General features: G+C 39.0%; 2 protein-coding genes across 2 annotated transcripts; both read left to right on the top strand.

Annotated features, from left to right (window-relative positions):
• Nucleotides 1-3,168: 3,168 nt before the first annotated feature.
• Nucleotides 3,169-11,124, top strand: LOC121387879 (innexin-10-like). Its single transcript, XM_041519113.1, has 2 exons — nucleotides 3,169-5,446; nucleotides 10,999-11,124. Exons 1-2 carry the CDS (start codon nucleotides 4,272-4,274, stop codon nucleotides 11,000-11,002), a joined length of 1,179 nt encoding a protein of 392 aa, XP_041375047.1. The 5' UTR covers nucleotides 3,169-4,271; the 3' UTR covers nucleotides 11,003-11,124.
• On the top strand, nucleotides 10,888-12,523 carry LOC121387880 (innexin unc-9-like). Its single transcript, XM_041519114.1, has one exon. It carries the CDS (start codon nucleotides 11,019-11,021, stop codon nucleotides 12,090-12,092), a length of 1,074 nt encoding a protein of 357 aa, XP_041375048.1. The 5' UTR covers nucleotides 10,888-11,018; the 3' UTR covers nucleotides 12,093-12,523.
• The last annotated feature ends 465 nt before the right edge of the window (nucleotides 12,524-12,988 follow it).

The following is a 12,988-nucleotide window of genomic DNA, read 5'->3' as shown; positions in this document are numbered from 1 at the left end:
ATACCCTCTTCTCTCTCACTAACCACTAATTGGGTAGGTGTAAGACCACTATACCCTCTTCTCTCTCTCACTAACCACTAATTGGGTAGGTGTAAGACCACTATACCCTCTTCTCTCTCTCACTAACCACTAATTGGGTAGGTGTAAGACCACTATACCCTCTTCTCTCTCCACTAACCACTAATTGGGTAGGTGTAAGACCACTATACCCTCTTCTCTCTCACTAACCACTAATTGGGTAGGTGTAAGACCACTATACCCTCTTCTCTCTCTCACTAACCACTAATTGGGTAGGTGTAAGACCACTATACCCTCTTCTCTCCCACTAACCACTAATTGGGTAGGTGTAAGACCACTACACCCTCTTCTCTCCCACTAACCACTAATTGGGTAGGTGTAAGACCACTATACCCTCTTCTCTCTCACTAACCACTAATTGGGTAGGTGTAAGACCACTATACCCTCTTCTCTCCCACTAACCACTAATTGGGTAGGTGTAAGACCACTATACCCTCTTCTCTCTCTCACTAACCACTAATTGGGTAGGTGTAAGACCACTATACCCTCTTCTCTCTCACTAACCACTAATTGGGTAGGTGTAAGACCACTATACCCTCTTCTCTCTCTCACTAACCACTAATTGGGTAGGTGTAAGACCACTATACCCTCTTCTCTCTCACTAACCACTAATTGGGTAGGTGTAAGACCACTACACCCTCTTCTCTCTCACTAACCACTAATAATTAACAACTAACCCATTGCCCTGGACAGACAGCCCAGATAGCTGAGGTGTGTGCCCATGACAGCGTGCTTGGACCTTATTGGATATAAATACGAAAATAAATTGAAATGAAAATGAAATATCGATCCTAGTCCAATCGCGCACCAGACGAGCGCTCTACCACTGAGCTACGTCCCGTTCCGACCCTGTTCTTGAAGAACAAATTCCATTATACAGCACGACCTTCAAGTTCTCAATTAACTGACTCATGTTTCTAATGATTACAATAATAACACAATTTTCTAACTAAACAGCCACAACAAGTTGCATTGGCTATGTACCAATTAGCAAATAGTGAACTGGTCACAGTATATTAAAACAAGGAATTAACGTCAACCCAATAGTGTTAACATTATCGACCGCAGTTTCTTAGGTAAGTAACTTCTCTGTTTCCTGTAAAACGTATTTTACTGAAAACACTAGGGCAACTAATTACAGTGGACTTGACAGAACTGATAAATATAATTTAAGCAATTTAGAGTTGAAAGGGACATTCCCGAGTTTGCTGCAACTTTTAAGGTGGTATCGACTAACAGAGCCTTTTTAACGATTGTAATTACATATCAAATATACTTTTCTGCATAAAATATTAGTGGCTGTATATTAAACGTGTTTCTGATCGTTCTAATATTTGTACTAGGTTAAATTTCATCTTATTTCCTAAAATAATGTTCGTACGTACGAAATTATTTGAAGACAAAGCCCAGTATGGGCTTCTTACAAATATTAAGACGACCAGTAACACATTGAATATACAGACACTGGTATTCTAAACAAGTTAATATATTTAATATGTAAGTTTAATCGTAGAAGTATTTTATTAGTCGGAAACATCCTACAATGCAGCAAACTCGGGAATGTCCCTTAAAATTTTCAATTGACTTAAAACAAATTACTGCAGTCAATTTTGAAATAAAAATTAATGAAATGCAAAAATAAAAGTGAAAAAAAAGAAGAGAAGATCTGATCTATAAGAAAACTGACAGTCTTAGTTTTTAAATATTTAATAATTCCTAAAATAACTCACCCGCCAGAACAAACAATAAAACGAATAAATAAAATGGCTATTAATTTTATCTGGCAAAATAAACCAGATAGAATAAAACGGGAAACTTTAAAGGGACATTCTTGAGTTTGCTGCATTGTATGATGTTTCCAACTAATAAAATATTTCTACGATTAAACTTATATATTAAATATATTTTCTTATTTAGAATATCAGTGTCTGTATATTCAACGTGTTTATGGTCTTCTTAATATTTGTAAGGAGCCCAAACTGGATTTTGTCATCCAATAATGTTGTACGTACGAAAAAACCCACACATATTTTATGAAATAAAAAGAAATTTAACCTAGTACAAATATTAGAACGATCATAAACACGTTTAATATACAGCCACTACTATTTCATGCAGAAAATAATATTTGATATGTAATTACAATCGTTAAAAAGTCTCTACTAGTCGATAACATCTTTAAAATTGCAGCAAACTCGGGAATGTCCCTTTAACTCAAAGCTATTCAAACGGCGGCAGTAAAATGCTAAATATTTCGAATTTTATGATAGTGTTAAAATATACATGGATTAGCAGACTCTTTCATCTAACGCAACGTGGAAAATATTGTTTGAAGTTACTACGACATTATCTGTACAAAAACGTATTACGTGCGGAGGTTATTTAAAAAACAAATACATATTAAGAAATTAAGAAACTATTTTTTGGGGAAAGATCTTACATAGTTGGTGGTTAATTCAACCAAAACAAATTCCAGAAAGCATAAATGAAATAACCAGAATCAATATTTGGTATAACAGTAAAATAACTATTGACCAGAAACTCATATATATTATGAAAACTTTATTAAAAATGATGTCATATTTATACAAGATCTAATGGGTGAGCAGGGTCGATTGTTCAACTATGAAACCTTTAGAATTAAATTTCAAATACGATAGGACGTTTTAGAATTTGCATCTTTAATAAAAGCAGTTAAAACCTTTACACATGATTATAAAAAATCAGCAGGTAAAAACTATCAATCCTATATTTCCTTTTAAATTGGGGTTGTTTATTAAAGGGACATTCCTGAGTTTGCTGCATTGTAAGATGTTTCCGACTAATAAAATATTTCTACGATTAAACTTACATATTAAATGTATGTTCTGGTTTAGAATATCAGTGTGTGTATATTCAATGTGTTTCTAGTCGTCTTAATATTTATAAGGAGTCCAAACTGGATTTTGTCTTCAAATAATTTCGTACGTACGTAAAAAATATATTTTTGAAAATAAAATGAAATTTAACCTAGTACAAATATTAGAACGATCAGAAACACGGTTAATATACAGCCACTAATATTTTATGCAGAACAATATATTTGATATGTAATTACAATCGTTAAAAAGTCTTACTTAGTCGATAACATCTTAAAAAGTGCAGCAAACTCAGGAATGTCCCTTTAAAACTACAAAAAGATGCAAAGAAATGTAAAACATTGTAAACAAATCAACAACAGTGTCATCTTCCGAACGGAAATATTCAAACTTGTTATATATTATCTTCACAAGAGTGGTAAATAATCAATAATTTACCATTTCTGTGTACAAAAGACCCGACTTTATCATAGTTTCAATATAGAATCTTACATGGAATAATAACAACAAACACCTTTCTTTATGAAATAAAATATATAGAAACAAATATTTGTGACTTTTGCCATACACTTTTAAACATTATAAAATACAGAATACAAACTAAAAATATATAATTTACAAAACAAAAAATGTCATTTTAAAGAATATGAAGAATGTTAGGCACCTTGGTTAATATTCCTGGAAACAAGACATAACAATATATTGTTCTAGAGGTATTTACTACAATACACAATTTAATATTTTCTATTTTAAAATCTTATCTTAACATTCCTAACTACCCTGAAACAACTATATATGATTCTGCGGTTGATAATTACACACCTGTGTAAGATATTGCTAATGTCATAACAATCACTCAGTATCTAACTAGTGTAATATTGGCGTGACGTGAGCGTGACGTATATCACTTACTGACCCAATACGTAGAAAAGTAAGATCTCAACATCTGCTTACTTCTGCAATGCGGCTTGCTTGCAGTTGGTTTGTAATAAATGAAATACTAAACTAGCTTACCATTTTTATAAGCCCTACCACAATCAAACTTTTTAATCTGTATTCAAGCACAGGCGGTCCCTTCTCCCACGCAACCTAACCCTTTTCCTGTCCTGGACGGAGAAGCCAGCCAAGGCCGGCAACTGCGCCCATGACAGGCGTGCGTTACAACACCTTTTGAATGTGCACGTAAAACTTCATAACCTGACCCGACCTTCACACACAGTATTTACTAGTTATTGAACACGGAATTAGCGACATTCGTTGAATCTATTTTTGCTGAACCTAATAATAATAATTAATATAATTGATATATTTTCAGATAAAACCCCAAACCACACTATGAAAGGAGACTGGACTGATAGATTAAACGACTTCTGGTCTGTACTCCTCATCAGCGCATGCGCAGTCGTTTCCTTTGTGGTCCGCATGCTCCCGTCGATGTCAGCCCGGTGTTTTTGTCCGGACCAGTTTGAAGATTCACAAGTTTCATATGCACAGGCTACGCAACAAAATTCTGAGACGTACTACCTTCCAAACTCAGATCAGACATTTGGGATCCCCAGTAAACAGAATGCGTCATACCATCACTGGATTCCGATCATCCTCTTCCTGCAGGCCTTGGCTTTCAAGATCCCACAGTCGCTGATCTCATTAGTGGCATCTTTCGTACCTTCAGCACGTATATTCGACACATACCTAATTCCGCATAACCCAAATCGACCAAACACCGCAAATGATGAACTTACCAACAGAACGGCAAGACTCTTGGCAGAATTCTTATCCAGTAACAATATCTTGACCACGTGTATGGAAATTTGCAAAAAGATTCTATTCTGTACTAATCTGATCGCGCAGCTAGTCTTCCTTCAAACGTTCTTTAATTCTGGCCGCCACATCGTCCCAGAAAATGTAGGAAACAAGATGGTTGTTCCTACTCTTCCGAGAGGATCGATTTTACACGATTTTGCTATTCAACATCTTCAGAATGTCCAAAGATACACAGTGCAATGTTTCATGCCGGCCAACGAAGTATACGACAAGATATTTGTGTTTCTATGGTACTGGGTCCTCCTGGTGGCTATCTTGTCCTTTATCAACACGGCATTGTGGGTATTCCACATCTTCATACCAGCAATGTCCCGAAACAAGGTCAAGATGTACCTAAAGAGTGTGGTTATAGCTGCACCTGAACGTGACTTGGGCGACTTTGTTAGCAGCTTCCTTGGATGGGACGGCTCACATCTCCTTCATCTACTGTCTGTCAACGGATTCGAGTTGCAGGCTGCTGGACTAACTCACCAACTCTGGATCATATACCAGGAAAAACTGAAGCAGTCTACTGGTGCTACTTTAGGACAGTTGGACACCAAGAACAGTGGAGCAGCTCTGGACTTCTCCGCAGAATCGCCGCTAGTGCCAGTGTGTCCCGAAAACACGCCTGTAATCTCCACAGAGAAACCTTCTGCTGCCAATGTCAGTTCCAGGGAGATGTATTCGTCTGATGGAATAGCTGAGTAATGACGTTTGCACATCCAGTATCCTTAACAACATCCTGCTCTTGTTGTTGATGTTACTGGTTATGGCGATAATACTACATGCTACTACTACTACTACTACTACTACTACTACTACTACTACTACTACTACTACTACTACTACTACTACTACTGTTAGTACTGTTGTTACTGATTTTGCTACGACTAATACGACTACGACTACTATTACTACTACTATTACATGCTACTGCTGCTGCTACTAATACTTCTACTACTATTACTACTTCTACTGTTGTTGTTGCTACTACTACTACTACTACTACCACTACTACTACTACTACGACTACTACTACTACTACTATTTTACAACTACTATTACTACTTTATTGTTGTTGTTGCTATTACTACTACTACTACTACTACCACTACTACTACTACTACGACTACTACTACTACTACTACTTTTACAACTACTATTACTACTTTATTGTTGTTGTTGCTATTACTACCACTACTATTACTACCACTACTACTACTACTACGACTACTACTACGACTACTACGACTACTACTACTTATACTACTATTACTACTACTACTATTACTACTACTACTATTACTACTACTACTATTACTACTACTACTACTACGACTACTACTACTTATACTACTATTACTACTTCTACTGTTGTTGTTGCTGTTACTACTACTACTACTACTACTACTACTACCACTACTACTACTACTACCACTACTACTACTACTACTACTTCTACTACTACTACTACTACTACTACTACTACTACTACTACTACTACTACTGATGCTATTACTACTTCTACTACTATTACTACTACTACTATTACTACTGATGCTACTATTATTACTACTACTACTATTACTGCTACTACTACTATTACTACTACTACTATTACTACTACTACTACTACTACTACTACTACTACTACTACTACTACTACTACTACTACTACTACTACTACTACTACTACTACTACTACTGATGCTATTACTACTTCTACTACTATTACTACTACTACTATTACTACTGATGCTACTATTATTACTACTACTACTATTACTGCTACTACTACTATTACTACTACTACTACTACTACTACTATTACTACTACTACTACTACTACTGATGCTATTACTACTTCTACTACTATTACTACTACTACTATTACTACTGATGCTACTATTATTACTACTACTACTACTACTACTACTATTACTACTACTACTACTACTACTACTACTACTACTACTACTACTACTACTGATGCTATTACTACTTATACTACTATTACTACTACTACTATTACTACTGATGCTACTATTATTACTACTACTACTATTACTGCTACTACTACTATTACTACTACTACTACTACTACTACTACTACTACTACTACTACTACTACTACTACTACTACTACTACTACTACTACTACTACTACTACTACTACTACTACTACTACTACTACTACTACTACTATTACTACTACTACTACTACTTCTACTATTAATTACTGCTGCTACTACTACTATTATTCGAGAGCTAGACGGACATTTGGACAGTTATGGACACTCTATCAGCAGGACATACCTCTAATACAACAATAACCCTATGTTTGACGCTAAATACCATTGCATTGATAAAAATTTTCAGTTCTCCAATAACAAACATTTCACATATTAATCACTAAAACACACACTACAAGAAGAAACCCGCCAACATTTATATATTTAACCGGAACATTATTGAAACTTTTATCATTTCTTTGCTTGGTATGGAATTAATGCAAATAATTGATAAAAGTTTGTTTTGTTTAGTGACACCACTAGAGCTCATTGATTTACCGATCATCTGCCACTGCACATCAAACATTTCATATTCACCACCCCACCGACAAGAGAGCACATACCACGACCTTTGATATACCAGTTGTGGTCCACTATCTGGAACGATAAATAATCCTAATTGGCTCACTGACGGGTATCGATCCTAAACCGACCGCGCACCAGGCGAGCGCTTTACCACTGGACTACGTCCCGCCCATAATTTGTGTTAGGATCAGCTTATGTGGGATGCTACACATAAGAAAATCATTGCTGATAATTGGAAGGAGTGGCCCCGAGCGTGACGGCAGCGGGTTTCCTATCTTGATTACCTGTGTGACCCATAACCACATGTCCCACGCCATATAACCGTAATTAAAATGTGTTGAGTGCATCGTTAAATAACACAATCCTTCATTCTACTAATTACTATCACTTCACCACCTCGGTGGATCCATTCAACTGATTGGGTTTTTTTTCTCGTTCCAACCAGTGCACCACAAAGGGTCAAAAGCCGTAGTATGTGTTTCACTGTCTGTGGGAAAGTGCATGTAAAATGTCCTATGATATTAATGGAACATTGTAGCGAGATTCCACGCTAAGGGTTACGAAATGTTTGACATCCAACAGCCAATGATTGATTAATCTATGTGCTCTAGTAGTGTCGTTAAACGAAACAAATGATTTACTTTAATTTTCTTCTATCATTCCAAAGCTGCCATAAAATAAGTACTAGTTCTGCGGAGATAGTTCAACCGACTGGGAAGCTAACACCTGCGCATGCTGTAACCTCTTTGAGAATGGCCAATACAGCCCAAATCCCATTGTTTTCTTCGAGATACAATTGAAATTTTGAATAAAAGTCGGTATCTATATGTGATATTTGTATTTTTGCACAGTTCTTTACACTGTTTTTATTTAAATCTTGAATTTTTATATTGATGTTGATCATCACTTTATTTGTTTGCATTACAATAGTTTGACACCCAATAGCCGATGTATTTTTTGTGCTGGGGTGTCGTTATAACATTCATTCATTCATTCCTTCATTCATTCATTCATTCTGATTTGGTTGCTGCTTCTTTCTATTCATCTTCGTGCTCAGGAGGCAACGCGTAGCCCAGTGGTAAAGCGCTCGATTGATGCGCGCTCGGTTTGGGATCGATCCCTGTCAGTGGGCCCGTAGGGCTATTTCTCGCTCCAGCCAGTGCACCACGACTGGTACATCAACGGCCGTGATGTGATATATCCTGTCTATGGGATGGTGCATATAAAAGATCCCTTGCTGCTAATCGAAAAGTGTAGCCCACGAAGTGGCGACAACGGGTTTCCTCCCTCAGTATGTGTGTGGTCCTCAACCATTATGTCCGACGCCATATAACCGTAAATAAAATGTGTTGAGTGCGTCGTTAAATAAACCATTTCCTTCCTTCTTCGTGCTCACACCTCGGTTATCTGGGTTGAGTGCTCAGGATAGTGGATGCGAACCCAGTACCTACCAGTCTTAAATCCGACGGCTTAACCACTATACCAGCGAGGCCGGTCTGCGAATCGAGGATAGCATGCTGACCGAGTACCCAACTACCCAAGAAGTGCACCAGCGATGCAACATGCTCAGGTTACTAGGTCACGTGTTTAATACTAGAAGTCTTGATAGATCAAAGGATTTGACGCCGTAGTGACAGACATGCGCACACTATTGAACCTGTGATCTGAAAGAAAGAAAGAAATGTTTTATTTAACGACGCACTCAACACATTTTATTTACGGTTATATGGCGTCAGACATATGGTTAAGGACCACACAGATTTTGAGAGGAAACCCGCTGTCGCCATTACATGGGCTACTCTTTCCGAATAGCAGCAAGGGATATTTTATTTGCGCTCCCCACAGGCAGGATAGCACAAACCATGACCTTTGTTGAACCAGTTATGGACCACTGGTCGGTGCAAGTGGTTTACACCTACCCATTGAGCCTTGCGGAGCACTCACTCAGGGTTTGGAGTCGGTATCTGGATTAAAAAATCCCATGCCTCGACTGGGATCCGAACCCAGTACCTACCAGCCTGTAGACCGATGGCTTACCACGACGCCACCGAGGCCGGTATATTGATAGAAGGAAGGAAGGAAATGTTTTATTTAACGACGCATTCAACACATTTTATTTACGGTTATATGGCGTCAGACATATGGTTAAGGACCACACAGATATTGAGAGAGAAAACCCGCTGTCACCATTTAATGGGCTACTCTTTTCGATTAGCAGCAAGGGTTCTTTTATATGCACCATCCCACAGACAGGATAGCACATACCACGGCCTTTGATATACCAGTCGTGATGCACTGGTTGGATCAAGAAATAGACCAATGGGACTACCGACGGGGATCGATCCCAAACCGACCGCGCATCAAACAACCGCTTTCCCACTGGGCTACGCCCCGTTCCCGTATTGATGACGCATCCAGCGAACGCCTAACCACTGAGCCACGTCCCTCCCCTTGTGCTGCAAGAACAATTTACACTATAGAACACGACCTTCAGTTATGGATTAACTGACTCATGTTGATAATTATTACGATAACAATACAATTTTCTAACTAAACGGCCACAAGTTTCATTCGCCATGCACCAATTAGCACAGAGTGAACTAGTCACAGTATATTAAGACACGGAATTAACGTGAACGCAACAGTATTAACATTATTGACAGAATTCCAGAGGTAAGTAACTTCTCTATTTCATATATTTTTTTAAAGTTTGTATTGTTTAACGACACCACTAGAACACATTGATTTATTAATCATCGGCTATTGGATGTCAAACATTTGGTAATGTTAACATATAGTCTTAGAGAGGAAACCAGCTACATTTTTTTCATTGGATGGATAGAATTGTTCAACGTGCACATTCTGAACAAGCTGTTGTAGCGCACGCCTGTCCTGGGCACAGGTGCCGGCCTCGGCCGGCTCCTCCGTCCAGGACAGGAAGACTGTTTTTCATTAGCAGCAAGGGATCTTTTATATGCACCATCTCACAGACAAGATGTCACATACCACGGCCTTTGATATACCATTCGTGGTGCACTGGCCAGAACGAAAAATAGAGTAATGGGCCCACAGACGGGGATCGATCCCAAACCGACCGCTCATCAAGAGAACCTTTACCACAAAATTGCTAATTTAGGAAAGTTATAGTTTAACCGACAAAAGCTGTAATAGTTGAAAGTGTTTTGCCGTTTAGAGAGAGAGAGAGAGAGAGAGAGAGAGAGAGAGAGAGAGAGAGAGAGAGAGAGAGAGAGAGAGAGAGAGAGAGAGAGATTGTTTGTTTAACGAGAACATTAGCGCATATTGATGTAATATTAATCGGCTATTAGATGCCAAACATTTGGTAATTTGACATAAATAGTTATAAAGGGAAACCCGCTACATGTTTTTATTAGTAGAGAGGGATCTTTTATATGCACATCCCGCAAACAGGATAATACATACCACGGCCTTTGATATACCAGCCGTGGTGCACTGGCTGGAACGAGAAATAGCCTAATGGGCCCACCGACGGGGATCGAACCCAGACCGTCCGCGAATCAACCGACCGCTTTGCCACTGGGACCCTATTTACTAGTTAATTAAGACGGTGTTAGCGAACTTCGTTTATTCTAGTTTTGCTGAAGCTGATAATAATAATTGACTAATTGATATATTTTCAGGTAAAACCCCAAATCACACTATGAAAGGAGACTGGATTGATAGATTAAACAACTTCTGGTCTGTACTCCTCCTCAGTGCATGCGCAGTCGTTTCCTTTGTGGTCCGTATGCTCCCGTTGATGTCAGTCCGGTGTTTCTGCCCGGTCCACTTTACCGATTCACACGTTTCATATGCACAGGCTACGCTACAACATTCTGAGACGTACTACCTTCCATACTCAGATCAGACATTTGGGATCCCCAGTAAATATAATGTGTCATACCATCACTGGATTCCGATCATCCTCTTCCTGCAGGCCTTGGCTTTCAAGATCCCACAGTCGCTGATCTCATTAATGAAATCTTTCATATGCCCAACACGTATATTCGACACATACCTAAGTCCGCATAACCCAAATCGACCGAACACCGCAAATGATGAACTTACCAACAGAACTGCAAGACTCTTGGCAGAATTCTTATCTAGTAACAATATCCTGATCACGTGTATGGAAATTTGCAAAAAGATTCTATTCTGTATAAATCTGATCGCGCAGTTAGTCTTCCTTCAAATGTTCTTTAATTCTGGCCGCCACATCGTCCCAGAAAATCTAGGAAACAAGACGGTTGTTCCTACTCTTCCGAGAGGATCGATTTTACACGATTTTGCGATTCAATATCTTCAGAATGTCTATAGATACACAGTGCAATGTGTCATGCCGGCCAACGAAGTATACGACAAGATATTTGTGTTTCTATGGTACTGGGTCCTCCTGGTGGCCATCTTGTCTTTTATCAACACGGCATTGTGGGTATTCCACATCTTCATACCAGCAATGTCCCGAAACAAGGTCAAGGTGTACCTGAAGAGTGTGGATATAGCTGCACCTGAACGTGACTTGGGCGACTTTGTTAGCAGCTTCCTTGGATGGGACGGCTCGCATCTCCTGTATCTACTGTCTGTCAACGGATTCGAGTTGCAGGCTGCTGGACTAACTCACCAACTCTGGATCATATATCAGGAAAGGTTGAAGCAGTCTACGGTTCCTGGTGCTACTGTAGGACAGTTGGACACCAAGATGAGTGGAGCAGCTCTAGACGTCTCAGCAGAATAACCGCTAGTGCCAGTGTGTCCCGAAAACACGCCTGTAATCTCCACAGAGAAACCTCTTGCTGCCAACGTCACTTCCAGGGAGATGTATTCGTCTGATGGGATAACTGAGAAATGACGTTTGTACATCCAGTAACCGTAACAACATCCTGCCTTCAGCTGACTTTTCCGCATAATCGCCGCTAGTGCCAGTGTGTCCCGCATGCACGTCTGTAAGCGCTACAGCGAAACCTTTCGTGGCTACCATCACATAACTGAGTAATGACGTTTGTACATTCAGGGTTTTTAACAATATTCTACTTCTGTTGATGATTATGTCCATGCTACTACTACTACTACTACTACTACTACTACTACTACTACTACTACTGCTGCTGCTGCTGCTGCTGCTGCTACTACTGCTTCTGCTGCTGCTAATGCTACGGCTACTACTTTTACTACTACTATTACTACCAGTACTACTATTACTACTACTACTGTTACTATTACTACTATTACTACTGCTGCTTTTACTACTACTACTGCTGCTACTACTGCTGCCACTGCTGCTACTGCTGCTACTGCTGCTACTACTATTATTACTGTTGCTACTACTACCACTACTGCTGCTACTACTGCTGCCACTGCTGCTACTGCTGCTACTGCTGCTACTACTATTATTACTGTTGCTACTACTACCACTACTGCTGCTGCTACAGCTACTATTATTACTACAGCTACTATTATTACTACTGCTACTACTATTACTACTGCTTCTGTTGTTACTACTACTGCTGCTGCTGTTACTACTGCCGCTACTGCTACTACTACCACTACTGCTGCTGCTACAGCTACTATTATTACTACTGCTACTACTATTACTACTGCTTCTGTTGTTACTACTACTGCTGCTGCTGTTAC

Source organism: Gigantopelta aegis, chromosome 13, assembly GCF_016097555.1.
Source record: "Gigantopelta aegis isolate Gae_Host chromosome 13, Gae_host_genome, whole genome shotgun sequence".
Classification (NCBI taxonomy): domain Eukaryota; kingdom Metazoa; phylum Mollusca; class Gastropoda; order Neomphalida; family Peltospiridae; genus Gigantopelta; species Gigantopelta aegis.
This window is presented reverse-complemented; position numbering and strand designations above follow the sequence as displayed.